The sequence below is a fragment of the Aquarana catesbeiana genome, linkage group LG03 (genome assembly GCF_042186555.1).
Source record: "Aquarana catesbeiana isolate 2022-GZ linkage group LG03, ASM4218655v1, whole genome shotgun sequence".
Taxonomy (NCBI): domain Eukaryota; kingdom Metazoa; phylum Chordata; class Amphibia; order Anura; family Ranidae; genus Aquarana; species Aquarana catesbeiana.
In genome coordinates this window covers 609205129-609230325 of record NC_133326.1, presented here as the reverse complement: position 1 = coordinate 609230325, position 25197 = coordinate 609205129, and the positions used below count along the sequence as shown (strand labels likewise).

Here is a 25197-nt window from a genome sequence, read left to right as displayed (position 1 = left end):
TGGGCGTCATCAGTAGCTTATACTGTCTGTGATTGGCTGTCTTATATACTTTAAGTACCACCCACTACACCCAATGACTCCCACTACTCTCACTGATGGTGCAGTATGAAATTGGCCTCACTTCCGGTTTCCGCCGGAACCGGAAGTGACGTATCTGTCGATACCGGAAGTGATCAGCAGCACAGGAAGTGATGTAATCTTTGTTGACAAAAGGTGGACACCAACTTCCTACTTCCTGAATTACCAGGGGGTGATCAGAGGCCATCTAGTGTTATTAATTCGGTATTACATAAAAAACATAAAAAGCAGATCTTAGTATATTACATTATATGAACCATTGTGACGATAACAGTATACTCCATATGAAAAAATATAAATAGTTAAATGATTGGGAATGATATAATGGACACCTGGTCTAACAAATAATAAAACAAAACACATCAAATAAATAAAAAGAGAAAATGGAAATAAAAATAAAATTAAAAATAAAAGAAAAATAAAGATAAATAAAAATAAAAATAGAAATAAAAATAAAAATAGAAATAGAAATAGAAATAAAAATAAAATAAAAATAATAATAAATAAATAAAAAAAGAATAAATAAATAAATAATAAATAAAAATAAAAAATAAATAAATAAAAAAAACAAAAAAAACAAATAAACAGTCAAAAATTACTAATAAAACAATGAATGTCCAGGTTCACATTCAACCCTTTCGGCGTTAAGGACTGTAATTTGTATATCCATTGGGTCTCGTTTGGAGAGATAGCCTGTTTAAGATTGGTGCCCCTCCAATGTTTCTCCACCCTATCAAGGGAACATTTTTTTTTTAAAGATTCTGATGTAAGTGTAATGATTTTAAACCTTTTAATAAACCTTACAGTATTACACTATGTGCCCTCTTTTCTTCACTTGTCCAAACTTTACTACCTCGATCGTCTTTGACCAAGTAAAGTATGTAGGATCTACATCAAGTGGTGGAGGAGAGGAGATTCCATTCTCTGAGACACAACCAACCCATATATCTGCTGGACAGGAGACACCATCTTGATATACACAGGCATGTTTATCATCTTCATCTGGTGAGTGGGGACCCAGGAGGGCAGCACAGGAAGTCACCAAGATTACATCAACGTGTCACCAGCCCTATACCTCACACTTGATGAACTTTGTTGATTGCACCTTATTTTGCACCTTTTTTTGAACTTTATTGAATGCATTTTTTTGCACTTGATTGGCACTTTGCTATACATGTTGTCACATGACACATATTTGATGCGAGTATAGGTATATTGATGATTTAGAGGGGCAACGCTGAGTATAACATTTTCTGTTGCCACATCTTTTGGGGTACTCATCTTGCACTACAGCGGCAGCCCTACTACATGTGTACATGGGTGTGTGTGTGTAAACACACACATATATGTACATTTTGTATTTATTCAATATTTATTCACAATTTTATTTATTTTTCTCCATGGCGCGGGTTCTATCCTTATTAGTTTTATCCACTAGATTTTAGTTAGGGGTATCAGAGTAAAAGGGGCTGAATACAAATGCATGCCACACTTTTCAGATATTTAGTTGTAAAAAAAAATTTAAAACCATTTCTAATTTTCCTTCCACTTCACAATTTTGTGCCACTTTGTTTTGGTCTATCACATAAAATCCCAATAAAATACATTTACGTTTTTGGTTTTAACATGACAAAATGTAGACAATTTTAAGGGGTATGAATACTGTTTCAAGGCATCCTAGGAGCGTTTAGGAGCATTCAGCATTTTTTTCTGCTGGAAAAATGCTCAAAAAAATTCTGAAGCTCAAAAAATGCTAATAGCCTAATGTAGTGTACATGGACACATAGGATAACACTATTTAGCTTCTAGGAGCAGAAAAAAATGCTAATAGCTTTTAGGAGCTTAAGAAAAATGCTAGTGTGCATGGAGCCTGAAACTTCCTCTTTAGCCACTTCCCATCTGACCACTGTATATAAATGGCCAGACAGGAGCAGCACCAATGCGAGTGGATGTATCGTACATCCTCCCACACCAGCCAATTGTGAGCGCACTCTAGAGCTCGCAGTGGCGGGACCGTGACTGCTGTGAGCGGCCCTGGTACCAATCACAGTGATCACAGTTACAGTAGTACACAAGGCTGTCATTTTTTACAACCGTGTGATCTCTGTGATTGGCCACATCAATCACATGGTACCAGGGCCAATCACAGAGGCCCTGTACCATGTGATAGCTGTGACTAGGGATGAGCCGAACACCCCCCCCGGTTCGGTTCGCACCAGAACCCGCGAACGGACCGAAAGTTCGCACGAACGTTAGAACCCCATTGACGTCTATGGGACTCGAACGTTCGAAATCAAAAGTGCTCATTTTAAAGGCTAATTTGCATGGTATTGTCCTAAAAAGGGTTTGGGGACCCGGGTTCTACCCCAGGGGACATGTATCAATGCAAAAAAAACTTTTAAAAACGGCCGTTTTTTCGGGAGCAGTGATTTTAATGATGCTTAAAGTAAAAAAAAAAAAGTGAAATATTCCTTTAAATATCGTACCTGGGGGGTGTCTATAGTATGCCTGTAAAGTGACGCGTGTTTCCCATGTTTAGAACAGTCCCTGCACCAAATGTCATTTTTAAAGGAAAAAATCTCATTTAAAACTGCTTGCGGGTTTAATGTCATGTCGGGTCATGGCAATATGGATGAAAATCAGTGAGACAAACGGCATGGGTACCCCCCAGTCCATTACCAGGCCCTTTGGGTCTTGTATGGATATTAAGGGGAACCCCGCACCCAAATTAAAATAAGGAAAGGTGTGGGGCCACCAGGCCCTATATACTCTGAACAGCAGTATACAGGCGGTGCAAACAAGACAGGGACTGTAGGTTTGTTGTTAAGTAGAATCTGTTTGTAATTTTGAACATTTTTAACGTGTTTAGCTCCAGCCAAAAAATCTTTTCTAAGCTTTTTGGAAAACATAGGGAAGGGTTATCACCCCTGTGACATTTGTTTTGCTGTCTTTCCTCCTCTTCAGAAGATTTCACCTCACTTTTTTGTCCCAATGAAAAATGTTTTTTGAAAATTTGGGTTTTTTTGTGGAACAAGGATTGGAAAGCATCAGTGGAAAGGAGAAATTGTTTTCCCATATTAACTCTTACAGGAGAGAATTTCCCTTCCTAGGGGTAGATTTCATCTCACTTCCTGTTGTCTCCTTCCGTTTGCAAGTAGGAGTCGTTTGTAAGTTAGATGTTTGAAAGTAGGGTCCTGCCCTATATACTCAGCAGAAATTTGGGCCTTAGGTGTTGCTGTGGCCACAACACTGTAAGCCCTCACAGGGCCCTGCTGTGAAATATTAGATCAAGAATTGTAATTACATGCCCCTGTTGAACAGGAGCTGAAAAATTAGGCCTTAGGCACTGGTGCTGGTGCCACAACACTGCAACCCCTCACAGACACTCTAGTTGGAACGCAGGAACGAGCCCTGCTGCAAAGTATTGCTTCAAAAATTGTAATTACACGCCCCTGTTAGACAGGGGCAGAAAAATTGGGCCTTAGGCACTGGTGCTGGTGCCACAACACTGCAACCCCTCACAGACACTCTAGTTGGAACGCAGGAACGAGCCCTGCTGCAAAGTATTGCATCAAAAATTGTAATTACACGCCCCTGTTAGACAGGGGCAGAAAAATTGGGCCTTAGGCACTGGTGCTGGTGCCACAACACTGCAACCCCTCACAGACACTCTAGTTGGAACGCAGGAACGAGCCCTGCTGCAAAGTATTGCATCAAAAATTGTAATTACACGCCCCTGTTAGACAGGGGCAGAAAAATTGGGCCTTAGGCACTGGTGCTGGTGCCACAACACTGCAACCCCTCACAGACACTCTAGTTGGAATGCAGGAACGAGCCCTGCTGCAAAGTATTACATCAAAAATTGTAATTACACGCCCCTGTTAAACAGGGGCTGAAAAATTGTGCCTTAGGCACTGGTGGTGGCGCCCAGAACCAAAAATGTTCTTACAAGCTATCAGCGTGATGATTGAGGAGGAAGAGGATAATTACTCAGGGATAGTCACTCAGCATCAGCATAGGCAGTCTTTGAAGGGATCTGAGATTTCAAAAAAAATTATTCGGTTACATCAGCATCAGGTGCTTGGTAGCTGGTGGTGATCCAAGACTCATTAATTTTTATGAAGGTCAGCCGATCGACCGAGTCGGTGGACAGACGCACCCTGTGATCGGTTACCACGCCTCCAGCAGCACTGAATGTGCGTTCCGAAAGCACGCTGGATGCAGGACAGGCCAGTAGCTCAATTGCATACTGTGCAAGCTCTGGCCAGTGATCCATCCTCAAGACCCAGTAACCCAGAGGATTTTCGGTGGGAAAGGTGTCCAAGTCTGATCTTGCCCCTAGGTATTCCTGCACCATGTAAAACAGACGCTGGCGATGGTTGCTGGAACCGATCATACCTTGGGGCTGCGGACCAAAAAATTGTCTGAACGCATCGGTCAGACGGCCACCTTCTCCACCGCTCCTTCTTTGACTGACCGAAGCCTCAGCAACACGTTGTCCAGAAACAGGAGTTTGTAACCTCCCAGTCTCTGGGAACGCGTTGCACAGACCTTTCTGCAAGGCCTCCCGAAGATGTTTCATCCTCTGCTCCCTCTGCGATGGCAAGATAAGGTCCGCAACCTTACCCTTGTAACGTGGATCAAGGAGGGTTGCCAGCCAGTATTGGTCCTTCTCCTTGATACCACGAATACGAGGATCCTTACGCAGGCTTTGCAGGATCAGGGAGGCCATGCAGCGTAGGTTTGCTGAGGCATTCGGTCCGGAGTCCTCTGGGTCACTAAGAACGACATGGTCCGCAGCCACCTCCTCCCAGCCACGTACAAGTCTATGTGTTTCTTGGGACTGATCCCTTAAAGACTGCTGCTGATGCTGAGTGCCAGGCTCCACCTCCATACTGACACAATCTTCCTCCTCCTCCTCTTCCTCCTCGTCCTCTTCCTGTGTGATCGGCGGGCACGCAGGAACACTGTCTGGATAAAGGGGGCCTTGAGAGCTAAGGAAGTCCTCCTCTTCCTGCCTCTGTTCTGCCTCAAGTGCCCTGTCCATTATTCCACGCAGCGTGTGCTCCAACAGGTGGACAAGGGGGACAGTGTCACTGATGCATGCACTGTCACTGCTCACCATCCTCGTGGCCTCCTCGAATGGTGACAGGACAGTGCATGCATCCCTGATCATGGCCCACTGGCGTGGGGAAAAAAAACCAAGCTCCCCTGACCCTGTCCTGGTGCCATAGTCGCACAGGTACTCATTGATGGCCCTCTGCTGCGTGTGCAGCCGCTGCAGCATGGCCAATGTTGAGTTCCACCTGGTGGGCATGTCACAGATTAGGCGGTTCTTGGGCAGGTTAAACTCCTTTTGGAGGTCCGTCAGCCGAGCACTGGCATTATATGACCGGCGGAAATGCACACAGACTTTCCTGGCCTGCCTCAGGACATCCTGTAAGCCCGGGTACCTGCCCAAGAACCGCTGCACCACCAAGTTAAGGACGTGAGCCAAACAGGGCACATGGGTCATTTGTCCCTGTCGGAGGGCAGAGAGGAGGTTGGTGCCATTGTCGCAAACCACCATTCCTGCCTTAAGTTGGCGTGGCGTCAACCACCTCAGGCAGGGAAATTTGCCTGGTACAATCTGACGTCGGTGTACCAAAAGCAGATTGCCCACAAGTACTTGGCTGTGACACACCTAATTCTACACCTTCATTCCTCTCACTGCAGGTCTCAGAGAGGACTGAAGGTCTAGTGGGGTTGGAAATCTCAGCTGATGAGGAGCAAGGAGAGATCCTCTTTGTTCTTTGGTGTGGGTCTTTTAGATACGCTTGCCAACGAACTGCATGGCAGGTCAACATATGTCTGGTCAAGCATGTGGTACCCAAGCGGGAGATGTTTTGGCCACGCGAGATACGCTTGAGACATATGTTGCAAATAGCAGCGGTGCGATCTGATGCACTCGTCTCAAAAAAGGCCCACACCAAAGAACTTTTTGAATAACGCGCAGAGACTGCAGCGCCCTGCACATGTGGAGCTTTGGGGTGTGATGCAGTCAATGTGCTGCCCTTAGGCTGGCCCCTGGAGGGCATCCTGCCTCGTTGGTGATGTGCCGCCGCCTCCTCCTCCTCCTCCTCCTCCTCCTCCTCTCTCCTATCAGGCACCCACGTTGAGTCAGTGACCTCATCATCCCCTCCCTCCTCATCACTGGAGCAAACCTGGCAGTATGCTGCAGCAGGGGGAGCATGACTGCCAGATTGCTGTCCTTCTTGGGCACCCCCTCTGTCCGTGCTCATGTTACTGCCTTCATCGAGCTCAGTATCGTCATCAGAGCCTTCCAAACGCTGGGCATCCTCCTGGAGCATGTACCCAACACTGTGGTCAAACAGTTCGAGGGAATCCTCATGAGGACATGGTGGAGCTAGGGAAGGAGTCACTGATGACATTGAGCTGAGGGAAGAGGCCGCTGCTTTGCCAGACAAAGCACCCTGGGCATGGGTGAGAGAGGATGAGGAGGATGAGGATGGCTTGGTCATCCACTCGACCAAGTCTTCCGCATGTTGCGGCTCAACACGGCCAGCTGCCGAAAAAAAGGCCAAGCGTGTCCCATGGCCACGTGCTGATGAGGATGCACCGTCTCCACGACCAGCACTAGACACAGAGCCTGCTTGCCCTCTCTTATTGGCTTGTGACTGTCTGCCTCTCCTTCTTGGCCTTCCAGACATACTAATGGCCTGTAGCTGCACTAAGCTGGGATAGAACACCTGTAATTTTCTTCAAGTAGCTTTATATACTGTAACCAGACAAGCCTGCCTGTCAGTAGGAAGATAACAGGAACGGATCTAGCTGAACACTGTGAGCAGGACGCACTGTACTAAATGTAAATAGTCTAGCTGCCTGACCGTGGTACTAATAGGATCAAATAGAACACCTGTAATTTTCTTCAGGTAGCTTTATATACTGTAACCAGACAAGCCTGCCTGTCAGTAGGAAGATAACAGGAACGGATCTAGCTGTACACTGTGAGCAGGACGCACTGTACTAAATGTAAATAGTCTAGTTGCCTGACCGTGGTACTAATAGGATCAAATAGAACACCTGTAATTTTCTTCAGGTAGCTTTATATACTGTAACCAGACAAGCCTGCCTGTCGGTAGGAAGATAACAGGAACGGATCTAGCTGAACACTGTGAGCAGGACGCACTGCACTAAATGTAAATAGTCTAGAAGATAACAGGAACGGATCTAGCTGAACACTGTGAGCAGGACGCACTGCACTAAATGTAAATAGTCTAGAAGATAACAGGAACGGATCTAGCTGAACACTGTGAGCAGGACGCACTGCACTAAATGTAAATAGTCTAGAAGATAACAGGAACGGATCTAGCTGAACACTGTGAGCAGGACGCACTGCACTAAATGTAAATAGTCTAGAAGATAACAGGAACGGATCTAGCTGAACACTGTGAGCAGGACGCACTGCACTAAATGTAAATAGCAGGAACGGATCTAGCTGAACACTGTGAGCAGGACGCACTGCACTAAATGTAAATAGTCTAGAAGATAACAGGAACGGATCTAGCTGAACACTGTGAGCAGGACGCACTGCACTAAATGTAAATAGCAGGAACGGCTCTAGCTGAACACTGTGAGCAGGACGCACTGCACTAAATGTAAATAGCAGGAACGGATCTAGCTGAACACTGTGAGCAGGACGCACTGCACTAAATGTAAATAGTCTAGAAGATAACAGGAACGGATCTAGCTGAACACTGTGAGCAGGACGCACTGCACTAAATGTAAATAGCAGGAACGGATCTAGCTGAACACTGTGAGCAGGACGCACTGCACTAAATGTAAATAGCAGGAACGGATCTAGCTGAACACTGTGAGCAGGACGCACTGCACTAAATGTAAATAGCAGGAACGGATCTAGCTGAACACTGTGAGCAGGACGCACTGCACTAAATGTAAATAACAGGAACGGATCTAGCTGAACACTGTGAGCAGGACGCACTGCACTAAATGTAAATAGCAGGAACGGATCTAGCTGAACACTGTGAGCAGGACGCACTGCACTAAATGTAAATAGCAGGAACGGATCTAGCTGAACACTGTGAGCAGGACGCACTGCACTAAATGTAAATTGCAGGAACGGATCTAGCTGAACACTGTGAGCAGGACGCACTGCACTAAATGTAAATAGTCTAGAAGATAACAGGAACGGATCTAGCTGAACACTGTGAGCAGGACGCACTGCACTAAATGTAAATAGCAGGAACGGATCTAGCTGAACACTGTGAGCAGGACGCACTGCATTAAATGTAAATAGTCTAGATAGAAGATAACAGGAACGGATCTAGCTAAACTGAATACAGTGTATATATATATATGCAACACCTGGGATGCATATATATACACAATACACTGTAAGTGCAGCTAACTGACTGACTGTTCTGCCTAATCTATCTAACTCAAATCAAATGACACTGTCTCTCTCTCTCTCTATCTCTCAGCACACCGGAACACACACTACACAGGGCCGCCGTGCAGGCGGCCTTATATAGTGTGGGGTGTGTACTAAATCCCCTGAGCCATAATTGGCCAAAGCCACCCTGGCTTTGGCCAATTACAGCTCTCTCTACTGACGGCGCTGTGATTGGCCAAGCATGCGGGTCATAGTGCATGCTTGGCCAATCATCAGCCAGCAATGCACTGCGATGCCGCAGTGAATTATGGGCCGTGACGCGCCACACGAATTTAGCGCGAACGGCCCATAACGTTCGCAATTCGGCGAACGATCGAACAGCCGATGTTCGAGTCGAACATGGGTTCGACTCGAACACGAAGCTCATCCCTAGCTGTGACCAATCACAGCATCATGGTAGTAAACAAGGTTTCATGAATGAAACCTTTGAACAGTCTTACCGATTGCTTAGTACAGTGGTCATCACTGCATTAAACAATCACAGTGTAAAAAAAACAAAAACAAATTTCAATCACCTCCTAGTGTTACTATGGTAACACTGCACTGCTCTGGTGAGAGTTTGTAAAAAAAAATATATCTATTAAAAATTGTAAGAAAAAAAAAAATATAATTGATTCATTTATTTATTTTTACATACTGTCACCACTAGTGTCCCTAATCACAGCCACACCTGTCATGACCACACCAGTCATATTGTGCCTAAACACCACCACACTAGTTCAGTGTCCCCAATCGCTGTGTAGCGCCACCCCTTCAGAAGCTGCTGAGTATAATGGGATCCCTGTTCACTTCTGAGCCCAGAGTGAGTCATGACCCGTGCTGACACCACCATAAAACTGTAACCAAATGTCACCTGGGATATCACATGAAGGATAAAAGCACTGCTTTTGATGAAGAAAATGTTAAGTTTATGTAAGATTTAGACAATAATATCAGCAAAAAATCAACATCTGATTGTACACAAAGAAAGTCACATATAACAAAGGAAACTATAAAACATATATAAAGTGCCACTTTAAATAGACCCAAATTGTCCTGCAGGACTCCGAGGTTACACGTATACCTCCTACTGAGAGAATTTTCCCCAAATGGAAAAAAAAAGGAAGAGAGTAAGGAATGTTAGGCTAGCTCGCTTGTGGGCTTCCAGTAACTCGCTAAGTGCTCTTTCACACGGGGCGGATCAGTGATGATCTGCCCCATGAACACCCACTTGCTCAGCGGGGATTGCTCTGCCGATCCCCACTGAGCAGAAAAATGACAGGTCCGTCGCTGCACACTGTGCAGCGACGGACCTGTCAGAGCGCCGCTCTCCCCTATGGGGGATCGGATGATGACGGACCGTAGAGTCCGTCATCACCCGATCCGATCCGAAAATGGATGGCAAAGTAGGGTTTTCCTCCGTTACACTTTTCAGATCGGAGCGGGTCGGATGTCAGCGGACATGTCACCGCTGACATCCGACGCTCCATAGGGATACATGTATGTCCGTTTTTCATCCGAAAACGGAAGGATGAAAAACGGACATATGGATCCTCCGTTTGAAAGAGCCCTAAGGGTTTTGGTAACCAAATGTCCCATATTGAACCCATCATACAATGTGGGAAAAACTCTTCTGCTGGCTTGTTGGAGCTCTTTGCGTTGGTGCACAATGGAGGTGTAGTCTCCTTTAAGGAGAGATGAAATTCCCCAGAGATGTTAACACAGTAAGCAGAGTTCTCCTTTAATAAATGAAACAAGTTGGGAATTTACTTGAAAAGACATCAGGAGGTTCTAAAGGTAAAGGTGAAAGTCCCTTTAAGTGTAGACCCTGGCTTGGGGAACTTATGACTTCCTTGAATAGAATAGGCCTGAGGTAATATACTTTTACAGTTCCTGACCAATCAGGCAAAAAATGCATTAAAAATGCAGTGGGTAGCTAGTGTAGATAGGCCACAGCAATGATTGGGCTACAGAGTGTGTGTCTCTATGTGACTGTCTGTGTTGTGAGAATCCTGAACTCGAGTAACTGGCAATACCAAACAAATGAGCTTGTAGCATGTAGTGATGTGTTATGGGTTAGGAACCCTCTCTCCCAGTCCTTTATGGTAGCGGTGTGAAGCGATGGCCTCGGTGCTCGGAGGCCCCCTTTTTGGCTATCCTCCCGCAGATGTAGTGGTGCCGATGGTGATGACCGACCTGTCTGCCTGCAGCAGGATGAACTATCCTGTATGATCAGTGATCTGGAAATCCTCTTCCCCACTCTCCAGCTCAATCCATTCCAACCTGTGATCTCCTGAACCAGCCTCCACTCTCTTACTCATCATATCTCTTTCCTGGTCTTCTCTCCTCCCCCTAGGGTTCCCCGGCTTACCTTTTTATAGGCTTCCATCCCTTTTGCTCACTCCCATGGGATTTGTAGTTCTCTTCCAGCTTATTTAAATGGAAAAGTCCTGCCTGCAGCATACATGTCCCAACATTCTTAGCATGGCTGTCCTAGTTCCTGTGTCAACTAGACTGCAGAGCACTGCCATTTTGTGGCTATTTTATAATCTTCAATCAGTAACAATGCAGTGTGTTACAACTGCAACACCACTTATAGTGTCCCTGATCACCAAAACACCAGTTATATTGTCCCTAATCTCTGCCACACCAGTCCCAGTGTCCCTGATCACTGCCACATCAGTCCCAGTGTCGTTGATCACCACCATACCAGATACAATGTCCCGGATCACAACCACACCAGTTACAGTGTCCTTGATCATCGCCACACCAATCATATTGCCCCTAATCTATGTCACACCAGTTACAGTGTACCTGATCACCGCCAAATCAGATGCAATGTCACTAATCACCGCCATTGCAGTTAGTGCCCCTGATCACCACCTTAACCAGTCCCAGTGTCCCCTGATCACTGTCACACCAGTCATATCACCGCCACTGCAGTTACAGTGTCCCTGATCACCACCTTACCCAGTCCCAGTGTCCCTTGATCACTGTCACACCAGTCATATTGTCCCAAATCACCACCACACCAGTTAAAGTGTCCCTGATCACTACCACGCCAGTTGATGCGTAAATTATGCCCCTAGATGGCCTGAAGGTGCTCCTTGGATTATGGGTCTTTCTATGTGGCTAGGCTGTGAAAAAGTCTCACACATGTGGAATTATCATACTTGGGAGAAGTAGCAGAATGTGTTTTGGGGTGTAATTCTAAGTATACCTATGCTGTGTGTTAGAAATATCTTATTAATTGACAACTTTGTGTAATAAAAAACATTTAATTTTCTCTTCCGCATTCTCCAAAAACTTAAAAAAACATAAAAAATGACTTTGTCAAAAGACTCACTATGCCTTTCAAAAAATACCTTTTAGTGTTTTCTTTCCAAAATGTGGTCATTTTGTGGGTGTTTCTACTATCCTGGTGCTCCAAGGCCTTTCAAAAATGTAATAAACAGTCAGAAAATTAGACATGTAATTTATGCTCCTTGAAAGCCAGGTGCTCTTTGGATTTTGGGCCCCTCTATCTATCTAGGCTGCGAAAAAAGTCTCATACATGTAGTATCCCCATACTCGGGAGGAGTAGCAGAATGTGTTTTGGTGTTTAATTGTAAGTATTCCTATGCTGTGTGTGATAAATAACTAAAATGACAACTTTGTGAAAAAAAATTATTTCACTTAATTTTACAAAAAATTGTGACAGAAAATCGCAACTTCCAAAAACTACCTTGCCTCCTAATAAATAGGTTGGACTTCCTACCTTCCAAAAAGGGGTAATTTTGAGGGTATTTGTACTGTTCATTTTAGGGCCTCAAGAAATGAGATTGGCAGTCAATACATCAGGACTGATCAATTTTGAACTATATGTCTCATAATTTGTAGACTCCATAACTTTCACACAGACTAAATAATATTCAATGATTTGGGTTATTGCTAACAAAGAAATGTAGCAGCACACATTTACCCTAAATGTATGAGAAAAATATTTGGTATTTTTTTACTTATATAGCAAAAAACACAATGGTGATTAAATCCCACCAAAAGAAAGCTCTCTCTGTCTAAAAAAAAAATCCGAAAAGTTTAATTCGGGTACAACGTTGCATGACTGAGTGATTGTCATTCAAAGTGTGACAATACTGAAATCCCATGAAAAGTTGCACTTTGAAAAAGGTTCCTGCACTACTTTTTGGGGATTTCATTTAGACTTGCATAGACTTCTGTTAAATTAATGAAATTGGAGGTGCATATCGCACTGATCTGCGGCTTTGAAATTGTTCTAAAGTAGCGTGACTTCAAAGCCGCACTGGTGTGAACCAGGGCCTAAGGGGAAGTTCCTGTCTGGGGAAAAAAAATACTGTAGCTGCTGACTTTTAATATAAGGACACTTACCTGTCCAAGGATCCTGCAATGTCGACACCCCAAGCCGATTCATCGATCGGCTTCGGATGCAGGCGCCGGCATTGCAAGTAAGGGAAACTGGCAGTGAAGCCTTCAGGCTTCACAGCCGGTTTCCTACTGCACAAGTAGTGCTGTGCTTTCTGAATGGTCCCGCCATCTTCTGGGATAGATACAGGTCCCATGACGTAGTTCACCTTGCAGCAAACTTACCAGGAAGTGGGAGCAGGTACCTGTCAAAACCAGGTACCCGATCCCCCCCAAAAAGTGCCAAATGTGGCAGTGGAGGGGGGGAGGGTGAGAACAAGCGGAGCTTCCCCTTTTGGGTGGAGCTCTGCTTTAATTCTATGTTTACACATGCAACTGTCACTGACTGTCTGAAATCAGTAGTTCAGAGGTGTTTGACGGGTGGTGAGGAGGCAATATGGGGTTGATTTACTAAAGAAAAATAGACTGTGCACTTTGCAAAGTGCAGTTGCTCCAGATTTTAATAAATGAGCAGAAGTGCTGCTGACTTCCATCATCCAATCATGTGCAAGGAAAAATGCTCTTTTTTTTCCTTGCATGTGATTGGGTATTCTTTGCAAAGTGAAGCTTTACCTCATTTACTAAGCTCTGGAGCAACTGCACTTGCAAAGTGCACAGTCTTTTTGCCTTTAGTAAATCAACCCCTATGTCTCCTTCTCAATGCCCGTTTTAACCCCATAAATGCCACATCACCGCTGCAGCACAGTACTAATCACTCAAATGGGTCACATTCGGCAGAGGTACTGCCTGCTGAACACAAAAGGGGGGATACATTTTGCTTCGTCTGTGAAGCAAAACATCACACCCCTATTCACTGGCTTTGCAGTTTAAGTGGGGCAGTTGGGGGTGGTAAGAATGAGGCTCAATTGAGTGTTTTATGGCCCCCAACCACAAGTGTGAATGAGCCCTAGAAAGCTTCTTCAAACCACTTTATTCTCTTTAATAAATTGTATCTGAATAAGTGACTATTAGGCTCTAAATACAGTGGGGTTGATTTACCAAAACTGGAGAGTGCAAAATCTGGTGCAGCTGTGCATGGCAGCCAATCAGCTTTGAACTTCAATTTGTTCAATTAAGCTTTGACAAAAAAACCTGGAAGCTGATTGGTTACTATGCAGAGCTGCACCAAATTTTGCACTCTCCAGTTTTAGTAAATCAACCGCACTGTGTGCACATGTGCAAAATCATATTTAAGCTGCTTGTCTCTCAACATATAAAGATGTGCCAAGTGCACTGGACACTGTATACTGCACTTCTATTATTGTGTATCTCCTTTTACAGGGGTGATACTCCATACAAGTTCAGCTCCTGCAGTCATCAGAGTTATCAGAATTTCATTGAAAATAAAAGGCCACTATGTATGAAGAACAAGCCACAAAATGTTGATGTTTTAAATGACCCAGTGTGTGGAAATCTATTCACAGAGGCTGGAGAGGAATGTGACTGTGGCACGGTAGAGGTAATTATGCCTATATATGTATATTATGTCACCTTCACTTTTTCTTCACAGTATTCTGATTACTTTGTGTTTGCTACAAAAAGGATATTAAAGATTAAATGCTAAACCAGGGGAAGGCAACCTTTTGAGCACAGTGTGCCGAAAAATGTTTTCAAAGAAATAGAGCGTGCCAATTTTATAACAAAAAAATGTCAACTTCACACTCTCAATCCCTAAAAAGGATTTTTTATAAAGTAAATGCTGTAAACTACTTTAGTAATGAGAAATTAACATCCTGCACTCTCACGCCCCAGATCAGTCCCAATTTCTGCACCTCCACCCCTCAGATCACTCCCCCCCCTGCAAATCTGTTTCACCACTGTAACCCCTGCACATCTGCCCCACCACTGTAACCTCCTGCACATCTGCCCCACCACTGTAACCTGCTGCACATCTGCCCCACCACTGTACATCTCCCCCACCACTGTAACCCCCTGCTCATCTGCCCCACCACTCTAACCCCCTGCTCATCTGCCCCACCACTGTAACCCCCTGCACATCTGCCCCACCACTGTAACCTCCTGCACTTCTGCCCCACCTCTGTACATCTGCCCCACCACTGTAACCCCCTGCTCATCTGCCCCACCACTGTAACCCCCTGCTCATCTGCCCCACCACTGTAACCCCCTGCACATCTGCCCCACCACTGTAACCTCCTGCACATCTGCCCCACCTCTGTACATCTCCCCCACCACTGTAACCCCCTGCTCATCTGCCCCACCACTGTAACCCCCTGTTCATCTGCCCCACCACTGTAACCCCCTTCACATCTGCCCCACCACTGTAACTTCCTGCACATCTGCCCCACCTCTGTACATCTGCCCCACCACTGTAGCCCCCTGCTCATCTGCCCCACCACTGTAACCCCCTGCTCATCTGCCCCACCACTGTTACCCCCTGCACATCTGCCCCACCACTGTAACCCCCTTTCTCATCTGCCCCATGACTGTACCTCCTGCACATCTGTCCCACCACTGTAACCCCCTGCTCATCTGCCCCACCAATCTACGTGGGGAATTCTGAAATTGCAATGTATTAGTCTCTCCCTGACACTTCCCTGCGCTGCTCTGCTGATGAGGAGGGAGTCGAGGGACAGCAAAAGAGGCTTTGTGTGTCCCTTGCGGCACCAGTGCTGGGGGTTGCCTACCCCTGTGCTAAACAAAACCAGATAGAACAAAAAGAGGTTTACTTATTAGGGAGGTGCAGCAATCCATAGCTAGCAGTGAAAAATAAAAAAACAATACTTCAAGATTGTGATTTATAAATAGCCGTTAGCTCTTTCTGTGTTGTATTTTGACTTGATTAAAAAAGTAATGTTCAGGGCATGGCTGGGATGTGAGCGTGAGAGGACGTGTCTCACAGAGACTCCTGGAATCCTTCTGCTTTATCCTGGCTCAGGCGGAGTCCATCAGCATCACCCTGCTTAGTAAACAGCTTCCCCTGCTGTGGGTATCGAGTCCGTCACTGCCTATGCCATCTAGGCGCCCATCGGCGCGGAAACAACCTCCTGGTGGGTCCTGGAGCTCGCCGCCGACTACTCGAGGTGCGGCCATCTTGAATACACATGCACCTCCCCAGTCATCAGTAGCGGTGCAGACGGAGGAGGACAGCGTGCCCAACATGGCTTCTAAGCTGGGAGAGCTGCAATGCCTCCGCCGGAAGAGTCTGCCACATCGGCCATACTGGTGGCCATAGAGGCAAGTAAAATTATTCTAATGTCCCGCATAGACTCCCTTGCAATAGAATGCGGCCTAATCCAGCAAGACCTGGAGAAAATACGAGGCAGCTGAGGCAGGCTAGGCACTGCTGAGTCTCGCATCTCAGTGAGTTTTGCATCTCAGATGTGGAGGACACCACCTCCTCTCACACCATCACCCTGGCTGAGTTAAATCGAACAGTGCAACTACTTATGGCACGCTCGGATGATGCTGAGAATAGACTCCGTTGCAACAATATGCAGTTGGTTGACCTTCCTGAGGGGGCAGAGGGAGATCAGCCTGCCATGTTTGCTGAAAACATGTTTAAGCAAGTATTAAACCTACAACAAGTCTCCCAAATGTACTAGGTGGAAAGGGCACACAGGGTCCCAACTGGCGTCAGATCTCTGGGCACTCCTCATTGTCCATTCCTGGTTAGGTTCTTCAATTTTCGTGACAGGGACCTGATTCTGGCAGAGGCTCGGAAGCAACAGCAGGTGCTTTGTGGATGTGAGGAGACGGCTCAGGGAAAAAGTATGCTCTACCCGTGCAAGTTGAGAGTTATACGTGTAGCACTAACTCACGGTGGAGCTGCTGGTTTAAGCGGGTCTGTTACCTTCACTTTGCTTCCCTTTGTTTCACCGGCACCGGGTCTAGGGGTTCTGTTGAGTTTACTGCTGGACGACACACGCACCAACACTGGAGTACGTTTTTAATGCTTTATTGAACAGTCAAACTTTAGGAAGTAGCAGGAAAGAGACGGAAAAGGAAACTCTCAGGAGAAACTCAAATATCTTCTTGCAAAATCTTAGCAACAAATGTCCCGATAGAATTCAGATAACTATGTGAAATGCGTTCCCCTCATGGGACACACTTTTTGCTCGTCTGGATAGGCCTCTCTCGCCGGTCTAGCAGCCAGTACGCAGCACAAATCTAAAGTCTCTGCCACAGACTTATTTGGGGGTGTAAATCTGCACGATCCTCTGCAACAGGATGTATCAGATCTTCTGCAGTGAACAGTCAGTCACAGTGCCTGAACCTTTAAGCCGAACCGGCGACACAATGCTGTATGGTTACTTCTTTTGGATACGTCCTCCAGCCGAGTCACCAGGCCCCTCTATAGACCAGCACGCCGCGTGATCTCTCCAAGACGGGTCCTCCCCTGGGATCTCCTCGGCTGTCCAGCTTCGTCACACAGGACTGACAGCTCAGGACCATTCCTCGGCCGCGGTGGTAGGCCCCAGACAAGCCTCTGGACCCACCCCTGCGCCATAGCATCGTGGGCCTCCCGATCGGAGGACCACGAGGTAGCTCCTTAACGCATACCTGTCGGCCAGGAGGGCCAGCAGGTGGCTGCAAAATGACCCCTTAGAACATGGCGTCTGTCCCATAAATACCCTCGCCCAGAATGCAACTCGGAGGACCACCTCCACCGAGCTTGCCTCAGAGACAGAGGAGCATCTATACACTTCGACACATTGCCCTTCCAACACTGACTAATGGTAACAGCAACACCCACCGGTCGGCACGGAAGCACACACAATGTCAGCCAAGCTGGAACAGAGGCAAACTTTTAACCTTCCTAATACACAATTTACTAAATTTACCTAATCTGCAGTAGATTGTAAATCTACCAGCGCTACATACGTAATGGTGCTGCTCACTACTTTGAGAATACTACCTCGGTCACTGATTGGCTGGATACCATTAAGCTGACCTGGCTCCGTGGGGTTTCACCAAGATCTGTTGGCTCATAAGTTCCTGAAGTCAAGCTGACCTACTTTTCTGGTCCCCCCAACCACAACATCAACTGAGTTTTTACCTCTGATGGAAGATGCAGAGCCACAATTCCTACAGGTTGCCACTAAAGGTTGTTCGTGAGTGCTTGTGACTCTTGTGAGTAGTTCAGTTTTGGGCTATAAAGTTTCTCTGGCCTATGGTGTTTGTTTTGTTGCCAGTGAAACAGCCTTTTTTTTTTTTTTCCTGGGGTGTTTTTATTCACCCTTCCCTGACTTTTGTTATCACTGTGACTTTTTACATTACTTTTTTTTTCTTCCTTCTTTGTCTTGCCTGGAGCTGCTGCGGTACTGCTCTTTGATTTGCTTTTTTACCTCCCAATGGCCCTCAGGTACTCCATTTACTCATTTGAACCATGACCTCTAAACTTCGGATTGTATTGTGGAATGTTAGAAGCAAAAGGGCACTTGTCCTGCAATACCTGAAGACCCACAATCCACATGTGGTTCTATTACAAGAAACTCATTTATTGGGCAGCAAGATATTGTCTATGAAAAGGAACTTGATTCAGAGGGCGTTGCACGCTACTTTCTCCTCTTCTGCAAGAGAGGTTACTATCTTATTGCATAGATGTTTAAGTTGTGTGGTACAGCAGGTGTTTTCTGACCGTAAGGGACGATATGTAGCTGTTGTCCTTAAAATCAACACACAGTTGAGCGGTGATTAATGTATATGTGCCTCCTCCCTTTCAAAAAACTTTCAACGGCCTGTACAAGATTTTATATAAGTTGGCTCTCCTTATGCCTCTAAAGGTGCTTATTGCGGGGGACTTTAATAACATATTGGATTTTTCTTTGGATACATCTAATCCTAATAGGGTTCCAAATTTAGAACTCCCAAATTGGGCGGATTCAGCCCTACTTACTGAGCTTTGGTGGTGGAAACATCCTGCACTGAGACAATACTCATTTCTTTCTACTGTTTTTCATTCATCGTCTAGGATAGATTTGGCCTTTGCTAATTCAGCCTTGCTACCCTGGGTCATAGAAGCCATATATCTTGCCGGGGGCATTTCTAACCATGTGCCTCTTCTAATTACATTGCAACTACCCGATTACAGTACCCCACGTATGTGACTCCTTCAGCCTGGCTGGGTGGCCTGAAGTTGAACCGGTGGTGATAGTGCGGTTAGCTATATACTGGCCGACCAATGTTGACTCCTCTTCTCCGCAAATTGTATGGGACGCATTTAAGGCTGTGGTAAGGGGAGAATATATTTCAGCTATTAAGGCTGCTAGAAATACCCAGAATAGCATGGTGCAGACGCTGCAGGAGAGGGAAACTGCTTGTGCCCTGGAGCATGCTGCGCATACCTCCCTGGCCTCGTTGACTGCTCTTCGGCAGGCTCAGAGGGATGTAGCCTTACAATTTTCTAACCAAACACAATGTATTGCTCAGAAATGTGTTTACCGTTTATTTGAAGAAGGGGACAAAAATGGGAAATTACTAGTTCTACTGACTACAGAGATTCATGCCCCTGCTGGAAGCCTTCAGACCTCTGGGAGGGAGTTCTTCAGGCATTTGTGGAGTTTTATAAAGCTTTGTATTCCCCTCTTTAGAAGTAACTAATGCCGCAGACATATCAGAGTTTTTGAATGACAGTTATTCCCTTACTTCCTGATGAGACTAGGGATGCGCTTGATGCGCCATTTAACGCAGAGGAGATTATATCTGCAATTGGCTCCTTCCCTAAATGTAAGTCCTCGGGGCCCAATGGGAATGGTACAAGCGATATGCTGAAGACTTTGCACCCCGATTGTTACATTTTCATGAAGAGTGCTTACGTACCAATCAGTTACGACCTACATTTTAAAAAGCTCATGCGGTGCTATTGATCAAACCGGATAAAGACCCATTGCAATGTGCATCTTACAGACCTATCTCCCTCCTCAATATGGACCTGAAGATTCTGACCAAGGTACTGGCCACTAGACTCACTAAAGTTTTGTATCTCCTTGTATCCCCTGATCAGACTCGCTTCATGCCAGCCAAGGCCACAGATATCAATTTCAGAAGGGTATATACTCACACTGAGCTTCATTCAGACTTGCCAGACAATCAAGCTATGGTCTTTTTAGACTTAGAAAAAGCATTTGATTCATTGGACTGGACCTATATATGGACAGTACCAGGGGCGGACTGATAACTCATGTTGCCCCCGGGCAATAGGAGATTATGGGGCCCCCGGGCAATAGGAGATTATGGGGCCCCCAGGCAATCAGAGTTTATGGGGCCACACAGTATACACACACACACAGTATACAATCACACAGTATACACATACATGTACACACAGTATACACAGACAGATGTAAAAAAAACACAGATTTATACATACTGTCCCTGGTTTTACTGAGGCTGGCAACACTGATGGGGCCCCCTAGTGGCCCGGGGCCCTCGGGCAGTGCCCGAGTGGCTCAATGGTCAGTCCGCCCCTGGACAGTACTGATCAGCAATAATAGGCTGTTATGAGGTGTTAATTCACTTGGTCTATAGAGGCACTAGTATGACCATCCCTATGCATTCAGTTTCGCAAGCCGGGAAGGTAACTCGTGGCGCTGCATTTGTAGGCCTGTTTTCTCTGTCGCCCCATACACCGCTGTGGAAGAACCCCAACTTGCCACATTTCTTTGGATTTGAAGAGCCAGTAGTTTGGACTAGATTTGGAGTTAAGAAAATTAGAGATATTATGCATAATAGTAGACTGAGAACATTTGATGAGCTAAAATCCCTCTTCAATTTGCCAAATACCCATTTTTTCAAATTTATACAGTTGCGACATGCCTATCAGTTGCAGTATGGGTGTACCACAGTATCAATCTCCACCTCGGGTTTAGAGACCCTGCTGGGAGATGAAGACCTGGTTAAACCTCTGTCAATTCTGTATAAATAAATTTTTCCTGAGATCACCAAACTACTTAGTGCTTGTAAGGCCAAGTGGGTGGCAGATGTATCAGATTTGGAAGAGAGGAATTGGGAGGAGGCATGGGAAGCTCTGTTTACTAGGTTAATATCAGTTAGAGACCACCTTATCCATTATAAATTATTGCATTGTAGTTACTTGACACCTGCTAAGTTGGGAAAGATCTTTGGCGCTGTCCCCTCCTCTTTCTGGTAGCGCTGCACTGCTGCCAGAGCAAATTTTATGCATATTTTTTGGAATTGTCCTGCCATCAAAATCTATTGGTCCCAAGCACTTAAATGCATTGAGCTAGTTACAACTATCTCAATTAGTCCCTCTGTGAAAACCTGTCTGTTGGGCTTGTTTGTGGGACTAGCCTCCACTAGAGCCATATGCACCTTGCTTACTCTCCTGCTGTACTATGCTAGATAGCAAATAATCCATGGAAAAAACTACTGCTCCCACTATTGAATCTTGGAAGGTATTGGTTAATAGAATTGATCCACTCTATAAAGCTACCTATATTAGTAGGGGAGTACCACATAAGTTTGATTAGGTATGGGGGGGTGGGTTGACTCTCCTTATACGGTTTCAGATTGAGGGAATGGTATGTGTCTGGTCATTGCCTCAACTGACCTAAATTTTTTTTTTTAATCACGTTACACTGCAGACTCTTCAGGGAATAGAATTGTAATAGATCCTATGATTTGTGAGTACATGCCTGGGGTTGCAGGGAGGTATGATAATCCTGTATACTCCTGAGAGGTAGAGGGTGTTGTACTAGCTGCAAGCAAGCTGCTCTCATAGTGTTTTTCTTTCTTTTCTATATGTGTTTTTTGTATCTTCTCTTTTTTACATGAACCGGCCTGTGGTATTTTGTGTATGGAGGCAGTCTTTGTTTTTGTAATGTTTGTTGAAAACTAAATAAAAATAATTTAAAAAAACAGTATGTTCTTTAACTGTTTTGATGCTGTCAAAATCAAAGTGATGTTTATGAGACTTCTGTTGACAAGCAGATAAATATGTAAAAGATAAATTGCTAACACTTAAGAGTTTGGCTCATCCATCCTGATGCACTTCAAAGGACTGGCTGCCCTAGCCAGCTGTAAAATCCCTCATAAAATGAAAAGTTCTGCACAATCACATTAAGCACTGGAGATTTTATTGGAATTAACAGGCAGAGTTTAGCAGTATTTCACGGCATGTCTTGATGTCTTTTACACAGAAGTACTTACACAGAAGTACTTACTCATAAGGCTAATTTCAATACAGATGACAGCCTGAATACTGTAAACAGCATTTACCAACCAACTGGCTGAAAACCCTGGTTTTAATGTTTTAACACCATTCTAATGCATTGATAATTCCTAACATAAATTATAGATTCCCAAATAAACAGATTAATATCTCAGAGATTAAATTGCCCATGTACTAGATTACACAATGCCGATGATATAGACCAGCTATTCTCAACCAGGGTTTCTTCAGATGTTGCTAGGGGTTCCTTGGGCTGTGGGTGATAATTCTAGGACAATTGCCAACTTAGCAGAGCTAGCAGCTTGACACCAATGACCCTGTCTATAAGAGTTGCATTCTTCCCACTAACTGCCAATGTAAGGAACATTTTCCCCATAGACCCACTATGAATTGGTTTTAATTTAATAAGGGTTCTGTGAAACCTAAAAACGATTTTAGGGGTTCCTCTGCGAGTGCCAGGAAGCTGGAATGGTGAACTTGAGCTTGGAAACACAGGAATCCTTCCAGTGGCAATATGGAGTCAGGTCACAAGCTATGTTTGGCAGCAGCCAGACAGGTACAGAATCATGATCAAGTTCAAGGTCAGGAACAGGCAGGAGTCATCAACGTGGCAGTGAGGTACCAAGTCAGGATGCAGAACTGTGGCCAGAAGTCCAAGCCAGGGTCTATAACACAGGCATAACAGGCAGAGGTGATCCAAAGAGAGGTGCCAGGTGTAGCCAGGTCAATAACAAGGTAAGCAGACTTTCAGGAACTCGTAATGCAGGAACCAGAGCTGAAGACAATCCAGCAAGGAAGCCAGGCAGATTTCAGGTTTGAATAGCCCCTTGGGCACCAGGCCTGTGTGTGGTTTTGTGCAAGAGCATTCTTGTCATTGCACAACTTGTAAAGCTATGCTCACAACCCTGCACATGCACATAAAAATAAGCACCTGCTGCACTGGAATTTGCACTTGCCGCACACGGTTTCTGACAGTAGATAGGATTAAAAATAGTTCATGTGGATTGAGAAAGTTTACATCGTAAGGAAACTTTAAATGTTTTGTTTTTTTTTCGACCCTCACTATGCTAATTTTACCCACCCAACTCGATATAAACAGTCAGCTCTAATAAATCCTATCCTATCTATATTTACAATATAAAAAGTCTTTATAAATGGTAAAGCAAGTCTAACCCAGAAATCCAAAAACTATGGAGTGGCCACACTGGCCCAGGTTAGAAGTGGTAGACTACTCTACTCCTTGCTTCATTATATTTCTTTCTTCTATAACCCTGGAAGGATTAGATTAAGGACTATTATCTGTCAGAAAATGGTTATCTTGTCATTATACAGTGTAAAAGGTAGAGTCAGCTATACCCATGTATAATTGATGTGACCACCATTCTCTTCCTTTTACAGGAATGTACCAACAACTGCTGTGATGCCACCACCTGCAAACTCAAACAGGGTGCTCAGTGTGCAGAGGGAGAATGTTGCCAAGATTGCCAGGTAACACTCAGATTTCATATTCAAATAAGGAAAAAAATGGCAAAAAAAGGCAAACTTTAGCATTAAATAACATGGCATCTTTTTATTTAATTTTGTTTGAAGAGTTTTGTGGAAAAGATACTGGTCCACACTTCTACTTTACAAAAGTTTAAATAAGAAGTGCTGGGCCCTTGGGTAGAGGGTTTGGAAGGGTGTCCTGGTATTTTTTCATAGATTTAGTTCATAGGTTTCTTTGGCAGATCCCTATATATACAGGATCCTAACAGGTGGTCCTTGTAGAACTATTCAAAGATGAGAAATGACTGAAGCACCTACCTACTACTCAGAGTCTAGGATGGACTTTATTAGATGTGGCAGTCAACAAATGAAAGCCAGTATATTTCAGAAGCTAAAGCTCTCCACTGCTAAACCGTTGGCATGTATGAGAAATATAAATGTCCCATCACAAATAACATTGAAAATAGTCTAGACTTTAAAACTACCACCGCCCTGATGAAGTAAGGTGTTTGTAGCTCCCGAAATGCGTTGACTTTCATTTGTTTCCTGCTATGTCTAAAAAATTATATTCTAGACATTAACTAATGGGTTGACACTTTTATCATTTCTTATCTTTACACATCATTTTTTTTTCTAATCACACTAGAATGTCCATGTCTACATTGTGAAAACCACTAACCGTTGCTAAGTGTGCAGACTGTCAGTAAACAATAAAAGGGAGATGGGTAATATAAGCAATGTCTGTAAACTGTGCTCAGTCTGCATTTTCGATCCCCTAGTTAGCCAGCATCAATTTATTAATATGTACTTTCACCGGCTTCTGCAGATTATGCTAATACGTTCTAATGCCCCGTACACGCGGTCGGATTTTCCGACGGAAAATGTGTGATAGGACCTTGTTGTCGGAAATTCCGACCATGTGTGGGCTCCATCACACATTTTCCATCGGATTTTCCGACACACAAAGTTTGAGAGCAGGATATAAAATTTTCCGACAACAAAATCCGTTGTCGAAAATTCCGATCGTGTGTACATAAAATCCGACAGACAAAGTGCCACGCATGAAAATATATAAAAGTGTAGCGCTATAAACTCAATAAATGTGTACATCAAAATCCCATAAATGCATGTGTACTGTGAATAAATTATGTCAAGACAAAATATAACTATAAAAATGATTGACAATATGTAGTTAATCAGAAAAACTGTTAAGTGAAACAATAGTGCACCTTATAGGCAAATAAAACAGTGACTAGTATGGATGAAACCGTAATGGTTCAATACATTCAGCACCTCAAATAATATGTGAAAACATTAGAACATAATAGTCCATTTCAAATTTGTGAAACAATTATGAAAAGCACCAAAAGTCCATGGGGGTAGTGCATAAGCAATGATGGAAGAATGTCTCCCGAACTCACAGATGGATAGTTAAACCTAATCTGACAGGTAAATGGACAGTGGAAGGACCGTGGGTGCACAAAAGATTTAAATCAGTGCCGGGGCCATCACCAGAGAATGAAGAGGCTTACCGGAACTCAATGACCTGAAATGGCATACAAGTCAAAAAAGCTTGATGACCAACAGGTCTGGGCGGTATGTCTTGTCAGAT

The 25197-nt window shown here is 44.6% G+C and overlaps 1 protein-coding gene across 2 annotated transcripts in view; it reads left to right on the top strand.

Annotated features, from left to right (window-relative positions):
* The window catches only part of LOC141133093 (zinc metalloproteinase-disintegrin-like VLAIP-B), a 158207-nt gene that overhangs the window by 48030 nt on the left and 84980 nt on the right, over positions 1 to 25197 (top strand). For both annotated transcript variants that reach the window (XR_012243010.1, XM_073622222.1), the window contains exons 12-13: positions 14231 to 14408; positions 23499 to 23588. Coding sequence is in view for 1 of the 2 variants with exons in the window: in XM_073622222.1 (XP_073478323.1) it covers positions 14231 to 14408; positions 23499 to 23588 (268 nt within the window). In the remaining variant the exon portion in view is untranslated. The remainder of the gene's footprint in view (positions 1 to 14230; positions 14409 to 23498; positions 23589 to 25197) is intronic.